Source organism: Rattus norvegicus, chromosome 4 (assembly GCF_021556685.1).
Source record: "Rattus norvegicus strain SHRSP/BbbUtx chromosome 4, alternate assembly SHRSP_T2T, whole genome shotgun sequence".
Lineage (NCBI taxonomy): Eukaryota > Metazoa > Chordata > Mammalia > Rodentia > Muridae > Rattus > Rattus norvegicus.
In genome coordinates this window covers 72369449-72390182 of record NC_141537.1, presented here as the reverse complement: position 1 = coordinate 72390182, position 20734 = coordinate 72369449, and the positions used below count along the sequence as shown (strand labels likewise).

At 43.3% G+C, this 20734-nt stretch overlaps 1 protein-coding gene across 1 annotated transcript; it reads left to right on the top strand.

The window, feature by feature from the left end:
• Positions 1–530: 530 nt before the first annotated feature.
• Positions 531–20245, top strand: LOC134486765 (TRPM8 channel-associated factor 2-like). Its single transcript, XM_087659725.1, is given in 8 exon segments — positions 531–1200; positions 13458–14452; positions 14749–14810; positions 14813–14848; positions 15791–16004; positions 16377–16616; positions 17402–17739; positions 18544–20245. Coding segments are annotated over 8 exon segments (2760 nt in total). The 5' UTR covers positions 531–577; the 3' UTR covers positions 18796–20245.
• Positions 20246–20734: the final 489 nt, after the last annotated feature.

The window sequence follows — 20734 nt, the reverse complement described above, 5'->3', positions numbered from 1 at the left end:
AATGGATGCACCTTCTAAAAGGTCATGCAACCCCAACTAATGCACTTTCTAGCAGGTCATATGACCCTTTTGTCAGAAAGAATTAAACAAACACCAAGTCAACCCCTGCATTTGATTCATCAGATCCTACTGGAAGCTGCACCTCCTTCAAAGGACCTGTTCCTCTCTGCCTTTTGCTCTGCTGTTGCCCTGGTGTTCCTCTTATCAAAATGTTCCTCCCACACCATTTCAGGTTTCAGCTTTAAGTTTCACATGTTCCTACCAACCAGATCTTTCGTGTCATGCAGTCTAAGTAGCCTTCCCGTCAACTGGTCCACAGTTCATCAACATATAGCAATGGAAAATTGCTGCGTTTGTATTTATTTATAACCCTACTTAATTATTGTCTTTACTCTTCTCATATATTGAGTCATGAAAGTGGAATCCTTGTCTCTTTTGCAATTCAATTTATCCTCAAAGGGAGAAACGAATACATTTTGTGGACTGAATGCATTTAGTTAACTGCCTTTCTCACTGCTTCCTCATTCTGCTTTGACCAACCTGAGTCTCTGCTTCCTTTGTAGCAATTGGCAGAACCATGGCAACAACTCCTGATGCTGCTTTTGAGGCCCTCATGAATGGAGTGACCAGCTGGGATCTCCCTAAAGAATTCACTCCCAATGAACTCCTTCTTATTGGAGAGGCAGCCTTCCCAGTGATGGTGAACGACAAGGGCCAGGTGCTCATTGCTGCCTCTTTCTATGGCCAAGGCCGCCTGGTGGTCCTATCCCATGAGGGCTACCTGCTGCATGCTGGCTTGGCTCCATTTCTTCTCAATGCAGTGAGCTGGCTCTGCCCCTCCCCGGAGGCTCCCATTGCAGTGCATTCTTCCTTGGCATCCTTAGTTAATATCCTCGGGGACTCTGGGGTAAAGACAGTGGTTCAGCCTGAGCCTGGAGAGGCTCTGGGAGTTTTTTGCATTGATGCCTACAGTGACACCTTGACCGAGAAGCTAGTTCAGTTTGTTAAGCATGGTGGGGGCTTGCTCATTGGAGGCCAGGCCTGCAATTGGGCCAGTCAACAGGGGAGTGACAAAGTGCTGTTCAGTTTCCCTGGGAACCAGGTGACAAGTGTGGCTGGAGTGTACTTCACTGATGTCTATGGGGATATAAACCGGTTCAAGGTCTCTAAGAAGGTACCCAAGATCCCCCTCCATATCAGGTGAGTGTCCCATTCCAACCATTTATACATACTCTTTTTTATACAGTTCTTATATCCCTTCCTCACTTAGTATCTGTTTCAATGCAAATGATTGTTTTTACTGTCTTCTAACCACTGAAAATCAAAAACTTAGTCACTAAAATGGTCACTAAAGTACATCAAGGCCCAAGAAAAGCTGGTTCTCCGAGCCACTCCCTTGGAAAAGCAAAAGAGAAAAGCTAGATCTCTTGGCCAGTATGTTTTCACATGCCTGAAACTTAGAGTGTTATCTGTGTCCTAAATAAGTCAGAAAACACTGGTGTATCTATGTGAACATCTACAATTGGGCCCAGCCCTACTCTGGACATTGGGAATGTAGCAGAAATGAAAACCGCATGAGCTACCATGAAACCTATATATGAGTGGAAAAATCAGCTGGTAAGCAAATTCATCTAACAGAACTCAGTCAGATGTTGATAAGAGCCACAAGAAGAGAGAAAGCAGATGTAAGGCATCAGAATGAGGGGGAGAGTAAAGGCTGTTTAAGTGTTCAAGTGCCTTCATGGCAGGCACAGAAATTACATTGTAGCAGATGCAAAAGAGAAGATGGCATAATATTGACAATGGCAGTGAGTAGAAATGCACAGATTAGAAGGTAGCCTTTGAAAGGACACCAGAATGGTCTGTGCTAACAACTCAGGGGAGCAAAACAATCGCCTTAAACAGAAGCCAGCTTGGTGGATCCTAGGAACACAGAGAAAGCCAGAGTGGCTGGAGATGGGTAAAGGAAGACTGCCCTGCCAGGAGGTAAGCACGAAGACACAGTGTGCTTTTTCCATAAGTAAAGAATTCCCCACAGTGGATTACCACTGTCTGACTTTCCATTTCTTATGAATAAGATCACCCAGGTAGCCAGTCCAGGATCTTGGCAGTGTCTCCATAATGTTCCTATTTCCCCTGTGGATTGTTAATTTTCCCCATGGTTACAAGATGACCCGCATTGCTCCAGGCTCTATTATTACACCAAGGCAATGATTGCTGGAGCAGACACACTAGCTTGGTCTATCTTTTACAAAAAATTGAAAATAATCTATTTTCTTGTAGTACCAATCATCAAATGGATCTCCATTTATATTTTAGTGATCAAAACTTGATCAAGCAATCAAAATTTAAGGACCAAGGGGTCTGAGGATATTTATTACCATCTGTGAAGAAATTAAAATCTTGCTGCAAAGAAGAAAAGGGAAGCAGTTAGTAGCTCCCTGCAATCCTCAGTCCCAGGGATGGTGCCTGAGATCTTTTTCCTTACAGAGAGGGTTTCAGACAGGGTAACCAGGCACACAGATGAGAACCTGATTCACTCTGAGCTGACTTTAATTCTATAGCCAACTGACAAGCTCAGACCTGTGGTCCATCCCCATGATTTTGGAAATAGTGTTTTACTAGAGCACAGCCATGATCTCACACAGTCAAATTGCTTGTGGCTGTCTTCAAGTCTTAGCAATCCTTTCAGCAGAATCCATGAATCCCAAAACTATCAATCGATCTGGCCCTTTAAGAAATGTCTCCAGACATTAAGACTCAGAAGCATAATTGTCTCAGTTGTCTCAAAGAGCCCTTCTTTCAACAAATGAAATTTGTTTCTCTTCATCTCCACCTACCTGTTCCACCTCGGCTACTACATCCGAACTTTCCTGGCTTTGTGGTGTCATTCTGTTTCCCATGGAACTTCAAGAATACACGAATGTAGAAAGAACAACCAATATTCTCTGGTCACTTGTGATCCAACAACAAGAACAGTCAACTCCTGATCAGTCTTCACCTAGGGAAGGAAGTCATTGGAAGAAAATGGAAACAGGCCCACCTCAAAGAGAGAGAGCAGACTCTCCCAAGCCCTGGGCCTCAGTCTGGGAAGGTTCAGGAGAACCTGCCATGTGGTCTGACAGTCAGCTTCTACACTGCAGTAGGCCCATAATCATCTATGTCCTGAGAAGTGATAAGCCACATTGCCTCTTTTTGTGTCCTCCCAGGTCCAGGCTCTCAAATTCTGTGGACAGCGGGTTTCTTGCAGCCTGTTTTATGGCCATGGTTTCAGGGAGTCAGTGGTTTTCCTTTCAACTACCACCTCACCTCTGATTATTTTGAAACAAACAGTGCACACTGGAACATTCCATCTGCATTGCTATATATTTCTAAAGACACAAACTCTTGAAAACATAACCACAGGGATGTCACCAAGGCCTCTGTACAGTCATTGACAGGCTTCCGTACAGTTTGCTGTGAGGGGTTCTGTGTCAGAGCTGGTGTCAATGATTTTTAGATGGATTCTGTTCCTTTTGTGGTTCATGTTTATTGGTACTAAGTTGATAAGCATCTATAGACATTCCTAGTGATCAAAACTAAGGAATATATTCCTGACTTAGGATCAATATGTACGCCAAAGAATTCATACACATAACTTCTTATTTGAATTCAGGACAGCAGGGATTTTACTGAATCTCCACATTTTCCTCTTGAGATCTGTTTACTTTTCCCCTCCCATTTTGAAAGACACCATCACAATGATGTCTTGTTCATTATACCCAACAGTTGCATAATCCAAATGACAATGCTATCAATAGCAAAATGATGCGAGATCAATGAATGACAGAGACATTGCAAGCAGTATTTGTTAGCCTTCCCAGGTTTTCTTTGTAGGTTGGCTTTCCTAAGAAAAGAGATGGAGAGATAGTGATTTCCCCTGTGTAGGTAGGGCTTCTTGGGAAGCTGAGTCAGACAGGAATTGGTGAGAAGTTCCTCTAAAAACTGCTGTCAATGGGGAAAAAGGAACAATGGAGCAGGAGAAGTTACTCAAATAGCAACAAACATTTCTTAGTAATTAACTATGGCAGCAATTATTTCTTGTGCCTCTCATCCTCATAGCATATTTTCCTAGAGATTTATTAGAGTTAGATTAGTGCCTTCTGATGACCTTTAGAATGGTTTCCATTTTTGTCCTCATACTACTGTGTAATTGGAAATTTCTGGTCACTTATTTATTTCCTTTGCTATTTAATGTTTTAGAACTGGGCCACATACACACACACAAAGACACACACACACACACACACACACACACACACACACACACACAGAGAGAGAGAGAGAGAGAGAGAGAGAGAGAGTAAAATTTAAAACATTCTGTCTACTCCGCAATGCAATCTCCTTCTTCCCTCCCTATTTAAATTCCTTAATACCACATTATTTCTTTATACACGAAAGCAGACATATATATGTGTCAGGATCCTTCTCTATTGCTGTAAAAATATAAAAAAATAAAAACTGTCTTTTATCCCTCACTAGATCTGGCACTGCAGTACCACGAGATATCTGATTGATGTCTTAATCTCAGGGCAAAGCCTCTCACCTGCTTTGCTCCATCCCATATCACACTGCTGAAGGCCTCTCTCTGAGCCTGGCAGCAATCGATCCACCTATCTAGTTCCCAAGGCAGGTTTCCATACCAGAAACATGTATCCCAACTCCGTGGTGGCTCAGACCAGTCACCCCACATTCCCTTACACTTAAATCTACACATGAAAGACCACACAGCACAATAAACTTTGATCCAACTGATAAGACATAATTGCTCACCTAAAACATACAAAGCCCGGTACACATTCACATCCAGTCTCTGGGAGCTCCCAGGGGTGCAAGACAGGTGAGACTGTTGGTCTTCCTATGGGGTTGCCATCCCCTTCAGTTCCTTCAAGCCTTCCCCTAAGTCTTATATCTGCATCCATCTCAGTCAGCTGCTGGTAGAGTCTCTCAGAGGACAGCCATGCTAGGCTCCTGTCTGCAAGCACAACATAGCATCAGTAATAGTGTCAGAGATTGCTGCCTGCCCAGGAGATGGATCCCAAGTTAGGACTGTAACTGGTCCACCATTCCTTCAGTCTCTGCTCCATTTTTTCCCTGAATTTCTTTTAGACAAGAGCAATTTGGGATCAAAAAAATATTGTAGGTGGGTTGATGTCCTCATCCCTCCACTGGGAGTCCTGTCTGGCTACTGGAGATGGTCTATCACGTTCTGTATCCCCAGTGGGCATTTCACCTAAGGTCATCGACATTGAGTCTCAGGAGTCTCCCCCATTCCAGGTCCCTGGGACTTTCTAGAGGTTCTCTCCACTACGCACTGTCCACCCCCTCACCACCACAGCTGAACATTTCCATTCATTCTCCTGGCCCTCTGGGTTTCTCTCCTGTCTTCTCCCAAACACACAGCATACCTGATCCTGCCCCTCCTTTCCCCTCCCCGTCTCCTCTCCCACCCAGGTCCCTGTCTCCCTCTGCCTCCCATGATTATTTGGCTCTCCCTTCTAAGTAGAATTTAAGCATCATCATTGTGGCCTTCCTTCTTGCTAACTTCTTAGGGTTTGTGGGATGTATCACGAGTAGTCTGTACAATTGGCTAATATCCACTTATCAATGAGTACATATCATGCATGTCCAGCAACTACATGGTGGCTCATAACTATCTATAATGGGATCTGATGCCCTCTTCTAGCTCACAGGTGAACATGCAGATAAGCACTCACACAAAAAATAAACAAATTCAGTAATTTATGATTTCTGGATTTTTATCATTTTTAAGAAATTGAATCAGTTTCTTGGGGGTCAACTTCTACATTTCATTAAGCCTTTCCAATAAAATCTAATTACTGACTTATTGTGTAAGGTTGCCATGATTTATTTAATCCATCTCCTATAGAAATTGTTTTTTTTAATTCCTGAAATACAAAACCTTTTAAAAATTTATTTTTATGTTGACCTGTCGCGCGCCCAATGTCCCGCCAGTAAGAACGACGCGTGGCAACAGGATTCTTCTGCGAGCAAGCCTTTACTGTGTTACAGCTCTTCTTAGTGTTACAGCTCTCTTAGTGTTACAGCTCTCTTGAACAGGGACTCCGAGCAGCAAAATCGCTCGGCTTATATAGACAACAGTATGCTAATTATCTCTCAGGGATTGGTGGGGCTTGGATCACCCCACTACTTGTCCTCCAGGGATTGGCGGAGAATGAATCACCTCATTAGCATATTAACGGTCAACTAACACCTGGTGCATAAACCGCACATGTGCAGTACCGCTGTTCACCACTAGAGGGAGCCCTAGCAAGGGGACAAGCCTGCACATGCGCAGTAAGTCGTTTATATCCCGACAAGGCTGGATGTCGGCGCCATCTTTGTTTCGCCGCGCCGCTCTCTACATTGACCACATCTCACTAAAGAGTAATAAATGCTCCTATCATATTTAAGTAAGGATTTAAAAAAAATTATTTGCACTTATTTAGAGAGTATTGTGTGATGTTCATGCAGGTGTGAGAGAGTCAGATGTGCATGGATGTGGGTGTGGATGGGTACACATGCCATGGTTAGAGAATTTCTAGGAGCCGCTTGTTTCCTAAAAGGATGTTTCCTACTACATGAATCCCAGGTATTGAACTCAGATCAGTGGGCCCAGGAAAAAGCACATTTATCCTTTGAGCTATGTCACCTGCCCCAGGTAAAAATTTCTAAAAGATTTATGGCTATATAAATCAGTAGAAGCAAAAACTTTTTTTTATTTGTAACGTGTTCATTTCTGAATAAGCCTGTGGTATTTCTATGGGCTCACATCTAAAGACCCACTCCAGAAGAGGCATAGTAGTAGTGCTCTCTCAGACTGTTGCGTTTTATAGCTTTGATTATATGGCTTAATAATGTTTAAGACATGAATCTCCCCCTTTTTTGTTTAATAAAATGACTGGTCTAGATCTGGGTGTCACGTCAATCTTGTCATTGCTCCTGTCTTAGGTCGTTCTCATCCAAACTCGGCCTTACCCGTCATAGAGTTACCCTATCGCCACCGGGCCCCGTGTCTTAGGTTGGTCCGAGTTCGAGGAAAGTTGCCCGTCCCTGGATACAATGACTCCACATGACTGTGACAAAAATGATCTAGGGCGAACTCTTGATCTTTCAAAGAGGCCAGCCATATGTTGGGAGAAGCACCCTTTTTAATGGTGGTCATAGCCTGGTAAACAACCATTTTGTGTCTGGCATGTTCTCTTTTTAAACAGCCAATAAGCCAGAGACCTACTCCGCATCCCAGGAGGACAATAGCTCCCCGGGACAAACATGCCCGCCCACTCCTTGAAAAGGGAGAAAGCATTGGTAATCCATGAGGTAAAGTCTTCAACTGTGATGGGGTCCAGCCTAGTGCTGTTGAGGACAGCAATCTGCATCAGCAATTGTCTTGATAGTTGCTCTGCTTTCATGGACCAGTTTCCTTTCAGATAATTCGAGATTTCTTTGCTCTGTTGAAAATTCTGAGAAAAGTTAGCTCACAAAGGAATAATGCATAAACCTCTAAGGGAGGAAACACAAGACAGCTGTGTCATATGATACCGTGCTTCAATTTGTTCTTGAACTAAATCTATCCTTTGATTGGCTAATAGAAGGCCAGATGCCAAATGGGTATTAAATTCTTCTTGTATCTCTAGCACCACTGCAGTTCTTTCTACAATCTGATTGACAGTCTCAGCCGTCTGTATTTGATTGGTCATAGCGATTTCAGCTGTGGTAGCTGTGGCAGCAGACAGCACAATGGCTGAAATTATGGCTACCGTAATTCCAAAATCTCTTTTGGCTCTCAGCAAATTAAGAATAGGAAAGCTATCTGGGTTTGCCTCCACTGGGATTGGCACAAAGGAGGGAATCTTAACTATCACTGCGGTGTCATTAGTGCCATCCCAGCATTCAGCTAAATAGCAGACTACATCAGAGCTATTACAATTTAAAGCACCACTGCTTACATTAGTGCTTATCAGAAAAAAGGTGATCTAGCACATACTGAAGTACTAGTGGCAGTATTATTTACCAAGAGGTTATTATATTGAATATTGATCAACCTGGTATCACCTTTTTCTGGTAGCTGAAACATTATACAGCACGAAGTTCTCTCCCATCAACCTAGCAAAGGGGGTCAGGGATGTATATGCCCCTTGCTCATTGGACAGCACCCATTGAAACCAAGACCAGAGATTATGCTTGTCAGTCTTATTCTCAAAACAGTAGAATTGCTATGAACTGGCATGGGTACTGGCCAGGATCTGGCAATAGCCCACAGGGTGAGAGAATTAACCTGTATTACCATTCCCAGTAGTAATAGTAGGGTTCGTAGTCTCATCTTCAGGAAGAGCAGAAGGCAATTTTCGAGTCAAGCGCTCAGGTACCCAAATTGGATTTTCTTGATTCTGCGGAAAAACACAAACAGCTCCCCTAGATCTCGAGATCACGGGATCTGGGCCACACCATTTATCAGTTAAGACATCCTTCCACTTTACTTCTGCATTAGTTATAGGTGTAGTAGCAGCATGGCGATCCGCAGCACAGCGGCCATGCGCATCCAAAACTAAGAAATTTAGAGTAAAAAGAGCTAAAGAAAGTTGTTCTTTTGGTGTTCGGCTGCTGGCAATTCCCTCTTTTTGTTTTTTTATCAGCTCTTTTAAGGTACGATGTACTCTTTCCACAATTCCTTGACCTTGGGGATTGTATGGCAATCCTGTAGTATGTTTGACCTGCATTGTCTGGCAAAATGCCTGAAAGGACTTTGCAGTGTAGGCAGGCCCGTTGTCCGTCTAGAGACTATCAGGCTTTCCCCAGGCTGTCCATGCCTCTAAGCAATGGCTAATGGCATTACGAGCCTTTTCACCAGTCATCTGAGTAGCGTGTATAATACCAGAACAGGTATCAACAGAAACATGAGCATATTTTAAATTTCCAAATTGAGATATGTGTGTGACATCCATCTGCCAAAATTTTAGCTGGATCAGGCCACGAGGGTTAATCCCACATGAGGAGGGTGGTGAAATTGAACACAATTTTGGCAACTTAACACCACATCACGAGCTGCAGCTCTAGAGATTTTAAATTTTTGTTGAAGAGTAAAAGCAGGTACATGAAACTTTTGATGAAATCCTCTAGCGAGATCAACCGGAGTGGCATGAAAAATAAACTCTCTACGAGTACTAGCATCCACCAGGGTGTTATTACTGGTCATGGGACCAGGCAAATTAGTATGGGCTCGAATATGTTGTATGAAAAATTTATTTTTTCTGGCCCAAATCAAATTTTGTAATTCTAAAAGAATTTGACATACAGTACTAGTCGACCGAATTGGCCCTGCAATTTCAAGTGAGCGTACCGCATTAACCACATAAGCAGAGTCAGAAATTAAATTAAAAGAATCATGAAATCTTTTGAAAACTTCCAATACAATTTTACATTCTGTAATTTGGGGGGTACCTGGACTATATTGAATTAATACTGGTTCTTGAGAATCAACCATATAGGCACCTACACCGGTTTTGGAGCCATCTGTATAAATATCTAACACTCCAGACAAAGGCTCTGAGGCAGTGATCTTAGGAAAGATCACTGGATGTTCAGTAAAAAATTGTAGCAACGGATCCTTAGGATAATGATTGTCAAACTCTCCATCAAAACTACAGCGCAATATGGCCCAATCATCTATCAATGCACACAATGTTTCTACCTGAGTGGTTGTATATGGTATAATAATTTTCTTTGGTGAAATACCAAAATGCTGAATGCAAGATTTAACGCCTAATATAGCTAGCTGTGCAACAGCAGAAGGGTAATATTCAAGGGTTTTATTAGGAGAAATGTGGGGATAAATCCAAAGAAGTGGACCTTGTTGCCATAATACTCCTGTAGGTTGACGAAAAGTTCTCAGTATACACAAAAGCAGATCTTCCTCTTCCTTATACCTTTTTAGTATTGCCTTTTCTAGTCTTTCTTCTACTTTCCTCAAGGATAATCGTGCTTCCTTGGTTAAAACACGGGGTGAAGTAAGCTGAGAATCCCCTTTCAGGACCTCATAAAGTGGTTGTAAATCTACATTGGGCATTTTTATATAGGGTCGAATCCAAGTAATTTTTGAAAGTCATTTAATGTTTTTAAATGGTAATTCAATTTTTTGAGGAGAAATGCTATGAGAAGTGATTTTAGTTCCTAAATATTCTCCCATTTGGCCCATTTGAACCTTCTCAGGTGCTATGAACAATTGATTGTTTTTAAGCACCTTAACCACTTTTGTATAGGCCTCTTCTAGGACGGCTAGTATAAACATTTAGCCAGCCCCCTGGGGAGCTTGCCCAGCCAACTTAGGCTTCTAGCTACAGATGTAGGCTCCAAAAGCCAATTGAAACTTTTTATTTATTTGTTCCTTTCTTGAAAGGAGTTAAAGCTACATCAATGGGTGAATCAACCAGCATTTAAAGTTTTAACCATTTTTTTTTCTTTTAAACATGAAACACAAAACATTCAAGCAACGAGAAGCAAAACCCAGACATAAATTGACATACATCCACAGCTTGGTGCACCAAGGACAGACAATAGACACAGAGGAAAAGAACTAGATGGTGTTCCACCAAAGGAACCCAGACATCCTACCTAAAGAACCCAGAACCAGAAACAAGCACTTCTCCAATAGGAGCCAGCAAGGAGGCAAGACGTCTCCCACCTCCTTCTGTTCCCAGGAGAGCTTCAAAAAACTTAAGCTCATTTCCTTCTTTTGCCAAAGCATCTGTGGAGAGTTCGGGAGGACTGTTTTTCTCAACCCCATTCTCTCTTTTGTCTAGGGTGTAAACTGTCTCTAGTCAGGGTCCAAAGACTAAAAGCATCTATGAGAATCAACTTTGTTTCTCTAGATTTTAACATAACTCTAAAAGAACACATACACAAAAACATTTTACCATTATTACCGTGTCCACTACCACTACCCCAAATCTTTATCTTTGCACATGCTTTCAGTTTCTGTGATCCTTCTGAATTCTGCTTACTGGGGCCTTTAAAATCTGTATCCACCACCTGAGTTCCCATTCGAGGGGTCAATACGAGTCTGGTGGTCGAACTGAGGTCGAGTCCTGCGCTTCCTTTTGTTGCTCTGCGGGAGGCCCGGGACCCGATGGTTCTACCTTTAGTTTCACTTTCTCTAAGCTGTCGGTGATGCTTTCTAGATTGTCTGACATTTCTAAGGTCAAGGCTTTTAAAGAATATATCTTATTTGTTTCCTGGTCCTGATTATCCTCTTTTTTTATCTCTGCCTTCTCTCTGTTCCTTTTATCTCCTTTTCTTTTCTTTTTTTCTTTGGAGACCTTTTCTCCCTCTGACATACTTTGTTGCTCTGCAAGGACCCTCTGACCTGTCCTAACGGCTCTAACGGCTTCCTCACATTGTTTATCCTCTAAGCAGGCAGGGACCATTTGCCAAAGAGGTTTTGGTCCGGGCTTAAGCTTGCCGTCTGTGGCTTCTCTATCCCACACAAAGAAAAAAAGAAACAAAATTACCAGCCTTGCCCACAAAGGATCCATAACTTTAGGTTTCTTCACAGTGGCTCTCCACCTAGGCCCATATCTTTCTTCCTCATATATGGCTGCCTCTTCCTCTAATTCCTCCTCCTCGGACTCTGACAACTCTTGCTCAGAGTCACTGCCAACCAGTTCTAAGGCTTCTAATTCTTTTAATGGATACAAAGTATCCTCTCCGGATGACTTGTACTTCGTCCTCCGGGGCACTCTTATTTTTTCCTCCAGCGGCATTTCTTCTGCCTTTTGTATCTCTTTCACTTTTGTTTTAGTAACCTTTTTCTTTTTGCGAGCTCCTAATTTGAGCTCCTAATTTCTCACTCTGCTCCGTTTCTGCCTCTGCTCCGTTTCTGACATGCTCTCTTAAATCCAAAAAGGGGCATGCCTCTCGAAGCCTAATTTCTCACTCTGCTCCGTTTCTGACATGCTCTCTTCCAAAAAGGGGCATGCCTCTCGAAGCTTACCTTTTAATTTACCTTCTCGCAGTTCTGAATCCTCTTCAGCACACTGAAGGGTCCCCTGGCACCGGCGATGTTGGTTCCCGGGTTTCGGCACCACTTGTCGAGCGCCCAATGTCCCGCCAGTAAGAACGACGCGTGGCAACAGGATTCTTCTGCGAGCAAGCCTTTACTGTGTTACAGCTCTTCTTAGTGTTACAGCTCTCTTAGTGTTACAGCTCTCTTGAACAGGGACTCCGAGCAGCAAAATCGCTCGGCTTATATAGACAACAGTATGCTAATTATCTCTCAGGGATTGGTGGGGCTTGGATCACCCCACTACTTGTCCTCCAGGGATTGGCGGAGAATGAATCACCTCATTAGCATATTAACGGTCAACTAACACCTGGTGCATAAACCGCACATGTGCAGTACCGCTGTTCACCACTAGAGGGAGCCCTAGCAAGGGGACAAGCCTGCACATGCGCAGTAAGTCGTTTATATCCCGACAAGGCTGGATGTCGGCGCCATCTTTGTTTCGCCGCGCCGCTCTCTACATTGACCACATCTCACTAAAGAGTAATAAATGCTCCTATCATATTTAAGTAAGGATTTAAAAAAAATTATTTGCACTTATTTAGAGAGTATTGTGTGATGTTCATGCAGGTGTGAGAGAGTCAGATGTGCATGGATGTGGGTGTGGATGGGTACACATGCCATGGTTAGAGAATTTCTAGGAGCCGCTTGTTTCCTAAAAGGATGTTTCCTACTACATGAATCCCAGGTATTGAACTCAGATCAGTGGGCCCAGGAAAAAGCACATTTATCCTTTGAGCTATGTCACCTGCCCCAGGTAAAAATTTCTAAAAGATTTATGGCTATATAAATCAGTAGAAGCAAAAACTTTTTTTTATTTGTAACGTGTTCATTTCTGAATAAGCCTGTGGTATTTCTATGGGCTCACATCTAAAGACCCACTCCAGAAGAGGCATAGTAGTAGTGCTCTCTCAGACTGTTGCGTTTTATAGCTTTGATTATATGGCTTAATAATGTTTAAGACATGAATTTTGAGACAGAATATTCACTTGGCTGACTAATCGGGAATTCTTGGAAGATTCATTTGTAGAATGTGAATACATTACAACCATTAGATTAGCGAGATCTTCAAATCTGTGAAAACATCAAGTATAAGAAACACCAATGTTCTGTTTGTTGGTAAGCAAGAGCAAATATGAACGATGATGTTTGATTAATTGTGAGATGGTAAAAAAAAAGCATTAGGTTAATAAGACATATGTTATTGAATTCCAAAATAGTATGGGTAACAAACAGGAGATCGGTATGAACCGTGTCATGTTTCTTCACTCGGTGGGCTGTAATGAGAGGCTCATTAACGGAATACATCCTCTCCATCTCTCTCTCATCGTCTTCCCAGGTGTTGGGAGGAGCTCAGGCGTGACCAGGAGCAGCTTCTGCATGGGATCTCTAGGTTGGACATCAGGACTGGGGGTGTCCCCTCACAGCTGTTGGTACATGGGTCCCTGGCCTTCCCTGTGGGCCTTGATAACTCCTTCCTTAGCTGCTTCCTAGCAGCTGCCCGCTATGGCCGTGGTCGGGTGGTGTTGGCTGCACACGAGGCCATACTCTGTGCTCCTAAGAAGGAACCCTTTTTGCTCAATGCTATACGTTGGTTGTCCAGAGACCAGGGAAAGACTATTGGGGTGAACAAAAGTCTCAAGAATCTGAATTCCCTATTGTTGAAGCATGGAGTGAAGTGCAGCCTGGAGTCCCATTTGACCAGTGATATGGGTGTCTACTGCTGTGTAGCTTATAGTGACCAGGATGCCAAGAAAATACAGGAGTTTGTAGCAGAGGGTGGGGGGTTGCTCATTGGTGGTCAGTCCTGGTGGTGGGCTTCCCAGAACCAAGGCAGCTCTGCATTGCGTAGTTTCCCTGGGAATGTCGTCCTCAATCCCTTTGGCCTCAGCATTTTGCCTCAGACCATCAGCCCAGACTGTTTCCCCGTCCTTCCCATAGATATAAGGGACTACCATTTTCGAAGGGCTCTTTCTGAGTTCCAGGCTATGGTGAACCACAAGGGTGGGAACTTGGAAAAGAAGTATTTTGGAAAATTGGGAGTAGATGGAGCAGGCTTTCTTCAGATTCCTGCACAGGGAGTTCCTGCTTATATATCTGTGCACCGGATCCTGAGGAAGATGCTACGTCAGGCAGGCCTCCCTGCTGTGAGCAAGAATAACCCAGGGTCCAGCCAGTCCTGTGAGGCTGCACTGCTCTGTCTAGCCACAGAGCTGGCACATTCTGGGACTGATTGCTCCCAGATAGCTCATAACCATGGCACTCAGACCTGCTCTTCTGATCTCTGCTCCTCAGAACATCCCATTACTGTGGAGATCAATGGAACCAACACAGGTATGAAGTGGGCAGAGAATGGCCAGAGTATTCTTGGCCTGGGAGAAGGTGGATTTGGCTAACTTCCTTGCAGGTTCTAATCCTCAGGAAGGCTAGCTCCACACTTTATTAGGTCTTTCGAAGACAGTGGGAATCAGGATTGCACTTGCACTTAGTGAAGCCAGTGAATGGGTCCAGGAAGTGTGGATGAATGACTTGGAGTTCACGGAAAGAAAGTTGAATGTGTAGAAGGCTGCAAGTAGGGTCAGGTCATGTACAAACAAAGCACTCCATCTCCTCTGTGACTTGTCTGTCAGGTGACAGTGATGTCTGGATGAGTACTGGGCTCTATCTCCAGGAAGGACAAAGCACAGAGATCTCTCTCTCTCTGAACCTGCTGCCTCGGCTGGCCTGAAGGTAAGGCAAGATATCCAGAACTAGCACCTTCCCAAGCACAGCCAAGACTCTTCCCCAACACAGATGTTCCTATCTCTCCTACTGAGTTTGTTCAGCAGGAGCTCAGGGGAAGGTTATTCTGCCCCTCTTGTAGATGGAACAGCAGAAAGTTCAAGCTTCTAGTGACCCAATCTCGTTCTGTGTGTGACAATCTTAACTACGTAGATGGATAAGGAAGAGCAGTGACCTTATATTACAGCATTCACCCGTTTTCCTGGTAGCAGAGACTTGAAGTTTATGTCTTCGCCTTCTCAGTTCTGAGCATCATTTTCTACTACAATTAGGATTTCTTTATTGAGACACGGTTTCTCTGTGTATCCCTAGGTGTTGTGCTGGGATTAAAGGCATGTGCCAACATCACCAGTTTTAATAGGGGATCTCTCTGATTTATTATTTCAAACAAAGGCAAAAAAGAAATCCATGAGTCTAGAGAAAGTAAGTAGAGTTGAGCTGGGCAGAGAGGAGAGAACGAGTTCTCTGCTTCCTAGCCTAATGCTGGAATATCTGGATGGACCTATATCTGTTCACAGAGGGTAGAGTGGGACGCCATGCCTCACTTAAATCATCAGAGCCACCCACAGTTTAAATCTCATGGAAGAGTGCAAGATTCTGCCTGGTAATGAGACTGGGCAAGTCCCTCATCAGTGACCTGGTGACCAGGCCACTCACACATACCAAATGGAAATCCATTGTTGGACTGTTTTATATCCCCCCCAAATTTTTACCATCCTGTGAATTTCAGAAGACTTCGGAGTGCTCCAGTTTAGTACATTGTATGCATCCTTCACAGAAAAGAGAAGTTGGGCTTTCATATATAATCACCACCCTCTGCAAGCCCCTAACGAAATCCTGCATGCTTCCTGAATGATTTCCTTCCCTTCATGGGTGCAATTGTCTGTCCAGGTGCAGGTCGGATGTCACACTGATAATCTCAGTCATGCCAGACAGCTGTTCCGAGCCCCTGTGGTAACTTATCAGTGCTGTATGGACAGAACTCAACGGTCAGTCTCCTGCCTCTGGGGTGGTCTCCTGTACATCATTGTGCCCAAAGGCTGTCAACTTGGCCCTGTATCTGTCACCATCACAAAGGCAGTGCCTGCCCCATACTACAAGCTAGGTGAGTACACTGGGCATTGAGGAAAGATTGAGCTGTGGGTGTCTCAGTGACTGTGGGGTTGTTAGTAACAAGGATCAGTAGAGAGAACAAAGACACAACTAATCAACATGAGTCTGCTGGCAGGTGTAGATCACCCTGTGTCAGTGGAGATTTTGGGTACAACAGAGGGGTCTAACGACTTGTCCTTCACCCCTTTACCTGCAGCCTATGGACCGGCATGTTTCTCTTTCTCTCTCTCTCTCTCTCTCTCTCTCTCTCTCTCTCTCTCTCTCTCTCTCTCTCACACACACACACACACACACACACACACACACACACACACGTATTCTTCAAACAGAAATGGGTGGCAGGTTCCGTGCTGTTTATTTCTAGGTAAGACATCACTGGCGGAGTGGAAGAGCTGCATGCAGAAGAACCTGGGGCCCTGGGGAGAGTTGGCCACAGACAGTGTCATCCTGACAGTGCCAACCGAAAGCCTGAAGAATCTGGAGGATCCAGCGCCTCTGCTCCAACTCTGGGATGAGATTATGAAGGCTGTGGCCAAGCTGGCAGCCCAGCCCTTCCCTTTTGAAAGGCCTGAGAGAATTGTCACTGATGTTCAGATATCAGACGGTGAGTGTTCAGGAGTGCTCCTAGTAAATGAGGCTCGCTTTGTGATTACTTTATCATTCTTGTACTTTCTAAGAGTTGTAAATCATATTTATGTTATTAATGTACAAGCAGGAAGGATAAAATCATGGTTCATGATGGAAATGAAAGACATTTACAAATAAAAGACAAATCAGAAATCTTCCATGGTACAGTTACCTCAGACCGTAATCATGCCCAGAAATTCAGTGCGGGGAGGTCACCAGTGTCTGTGAAGACCTCTTCAAAAAGAATATTCAAAGGACTACTCTCTTCAGATACACATCAGAATTGTAAAGAGAAAGGGGAGGGTGACTAAAGATGTCTGTGGTAGGTACTGATACCAAGTCCTTTGCCACGAAGATACATAATTGGAAAGAAACCATTCAGAGTGCCGATTTTCATATAAGGAAGATAAATTCTTATCAACAAAACTATCTCTATGTACATCAGGCAAATCTGGTTAGCAAGGCCAATTTGGGGGAAAATGAGATTACCCTACCTTCTCAGTCCACACATAAGGTATTGAACAGGCAAAGAAAGCTCTTGAAAACAACGTATCAAATTCCAGGAAGGGGAGTTATGTAGTGGATTTTCTCACCTTTTAGGGTCAGAGTGAGGACAAGGTCCAATTTCCAACCAGCTCAGATATTCTTTAATCACTGGATATACCTACCCAGCATTATAGGAGATAAGCAATGGAGGAGACAGAAGGAGAAAGTTGAAGCAGACCCTGCTCTCATGATCCATCTCTTTCTTTGCACCCCCAGGCTGGATGCATTCAGGATACCCCAACATGTGCCATGTGGAATCTGTGCAAGAACTAGTCAGTTTGGCAGACATAAGAAGTAAGGGCCTATGGGGACCCATCCATGAGCTGGGCCACAATCAGCAATGGAGTGGTTGGGAGTTCTATCCACATACCACCGAGGCCACCTGCAATCTCTGGTCAGTCTATGTTCATGAGACAGTCCTGGGGATTTCCAGAGCTCAGGCCCACCCTCAACTGAAACCTGAAGAAAGAGAGAAGAGAATCAAAGAACACCTTCAGAAGGGAGCATCCCTACGTAACTGGAAGTTCTGGACTGCACTAGAGACATATCTGCAGGTAACAAGCCCAAATTCAGGGAGATGGTGATGGCTGACTCCCCAGTCATGTGGTAGCCTGCCTCCCTAGAGTTCTCCAACTCCTACATGACACTCATAAATGTATGGCCAACATTACCATCACTGCCAGGTGTGGATCACTGGTGGTACTTCTCAGATTATATACTTGTATGATCAAAGTGACATCTATCCCACTTCCTGACTCATGACTTTTGGAACATACATGAAAATGGAAAGTATCTGAGAAGTTGTCTACTGCAACCTTATGCAGAGGGCTTATATAGTTCCCTTGTCACAGAGGTCTAATAAGACATAAAGAATTTAACCACCATGCCCAAAAGCAAAATCCCTCTGAAATGATAGATCTAGAACTGAGAATACAGGTTATCAGCAACCACTGGCTACACTCTAATTTATTCCCTTCACTGATTTTAAAGAGTGAATGAGATAGGATCTCAATCAATGAGTACATCCTCTCAGTTAGGTTGGAGAAAGTGCTTTTGATCTGGGTAACACATTTTTTTAAATAAAGTTAATAACAGAAACCATAATGTATTAACTCTTTTTTTTATACATTAGACTTCCTGAAAAAACCTTTATTAGATTGAGGTATACTGTTTGATAGCCAGGTGCTATTGTGATCCAGTGAGGTAGCATTTGTATGGAGAGAGGAAATTAGATAGGGCAAACAATGAAACTGATGATAGGAAGTAGTCACAGATAGAAATACCTATGACGATGAACACAGGCAGCAGTCACTTTGGCAAATTCAATACCACGCTCTTCCCTTTCTTTCTCTTTCCAGCTCCAGGAGGTCTTTGGGTGGGAGCCGTTAATCAACCTCTTTGCCGAATACCAAACCATTGTTCACATCCCCAAAGACAATGAGAGCAAGATGAACTTATGGCTGAAGTTGTTCTCTGAGAAAGTGCAGAAGAACCTGGTTCCTTTCTTTGAAGCCTGGGGCTGGCCTATCCAGAAGCCAGTGGCTGAAGCCCTGGCCTGCTTTCCTTCCTGGCAGGATCACCCCCTGAAGATGTACATTGGGATGGAGTAGTAGGGGCTGTGGAGCCAGTTGGGGTGGGAGAGGTCATTGGGTAGGGGGAAATGGGTGGGATAAGGAAGGACCACAGTACTAGCTTCACTGTGGTCTAGCTTGAGACACTGCTTAACTATTTTTCTCTACTGTTTGATTTTCAAATATATTTTGGGCGGTTTTAAATATCATTCCATGCTTTCTTGCAAAAACTACTTGTGATAGTGAACTTAGTGAATGTTCCTTTCCACATCCCATCAGCACATCCCAAACTCAGGGACCTTTTCCTCTGATACTACCTGTATCCCTTGGCAGCTTCTTGGCACATGAAAAGCACTAAGAAAATACTTGCTATATGAAAGAACACTAAAGTCTTGTGACATAGAAGGAACAGTCAGTGCATGGTCCTAAGACTGTGTACAGCATTTTCTCTGAGTTACAGGGATAATCTTCCATCAGTTAATATCTCCTTATCGTACAGGAGAAAATGGCATGAATATTAAACAACTTCTGCAGTCAAGACTGAGAAGAGAAAGTGTCAAATTTCACAGATGTCCATAACGGTGATAGACTGTGAATCTTATCCTCAATGGATTGATAATGTTAATGAAACTTTGCCTAAAAGATACATGAAAGTTTATGGACCTTTACTTGCTTTCCTGTGTTCATTATTGAAATGTGACAAAATACCAAATTGAATCTCTAAATGTTTTGATAATTAATCTTCTCTTTACCTTGCCAGACATTCATTTGTCTTGGAAGGAACCTGGCCTTGGTAAATATTTAAACCGAGGAAATTCATTTCCCAAACTGGTGATCCTTTTCATTGTGGTGGGAGGGAGAGGTGAGTAGGGAGATAATGCTGGAATTGGTGGGTTATCTAAGAGAGCAAACCAAATCCTAACCTTGTACACACCATGTCTCTGGAGGATCTGGAGCCCTCTGGTAGTTTCTTCTCATTCCTGAAGAGAGTTCCTAGCTCTGTCTCTCATTTTCATGCTCTTGGTTAATTATCTGTGGCTGCAATATCCACAGATTATGCTTGTGTACATAAAAACATTTTTCTGCTCAAAATTTTATAATTCTGTGTTTAGAAATCTTATTTAGGAGAAAAATATTGAAGAGTATTAAGCTCAGTCAAAGGCCCAGCATAAGTAGGGTAGGGATCAGGAAGTCCCATCCCTAGTTGGAGATCTGTTGGGATGACTGCTGGGAGGAGAGTCAGCTTTCGTCAGATATGTGGTCCCTGAGAGGCTACCCATGCTGTACATGTGCACTTAGAGCTACATATAGGCAGCGCTGAGGGATTTAGTGAGATGTAAAAGAAAGCACATGAGTTTAGGTGGAAATAGATATGTAGGACTAGGAGATGAATGAGAAGGACACGGAGAATGGTTTTGATAAAAGCACCTTATATCCATGTATGGAATTTTCAACGAATAAAAATGAATAAAAAGCCATATGTAAATCCAGCTTTTCTTGTGATTTCTCTTAAACGAAACTCTTTGGCTTGGTATCTCCCTGTACAGGGCACTGGTTTGCTTTGTTTGGGGCTTTTTCTTGAGCTCCCTTCTTATTTTAGGTTAAAGCCTCATCAGTTCTTCCTTGTTGTCAATATAAAGAGTTAAGTTGGTTTGGAAGGGTTTGGTTCATTTGTAGCAAAAGAGAGCACAGGATCTTGGCACATCTGAGCCATACCCTCTAATCTCGTCTGCTTCTGGTAATGGAAGGTGATTTACAACAAGGTGTTTAAGTGTATCTCATAGACTTTTAGTGAATAGACTGGGAAACAGTCATTACCTTTGGTATCAGGGAGAAAAGCTTGGTGAGATTGACCATACCTTCGTCATTATAGTTAGACCAGGAGACACTTGAGATGGTTATTCTTTTTTGGGGGGGGTTTAGAAAGTTCATAACATGCTCATATTCTGCACTTTGAAATTTTATGATGTAAGCATAT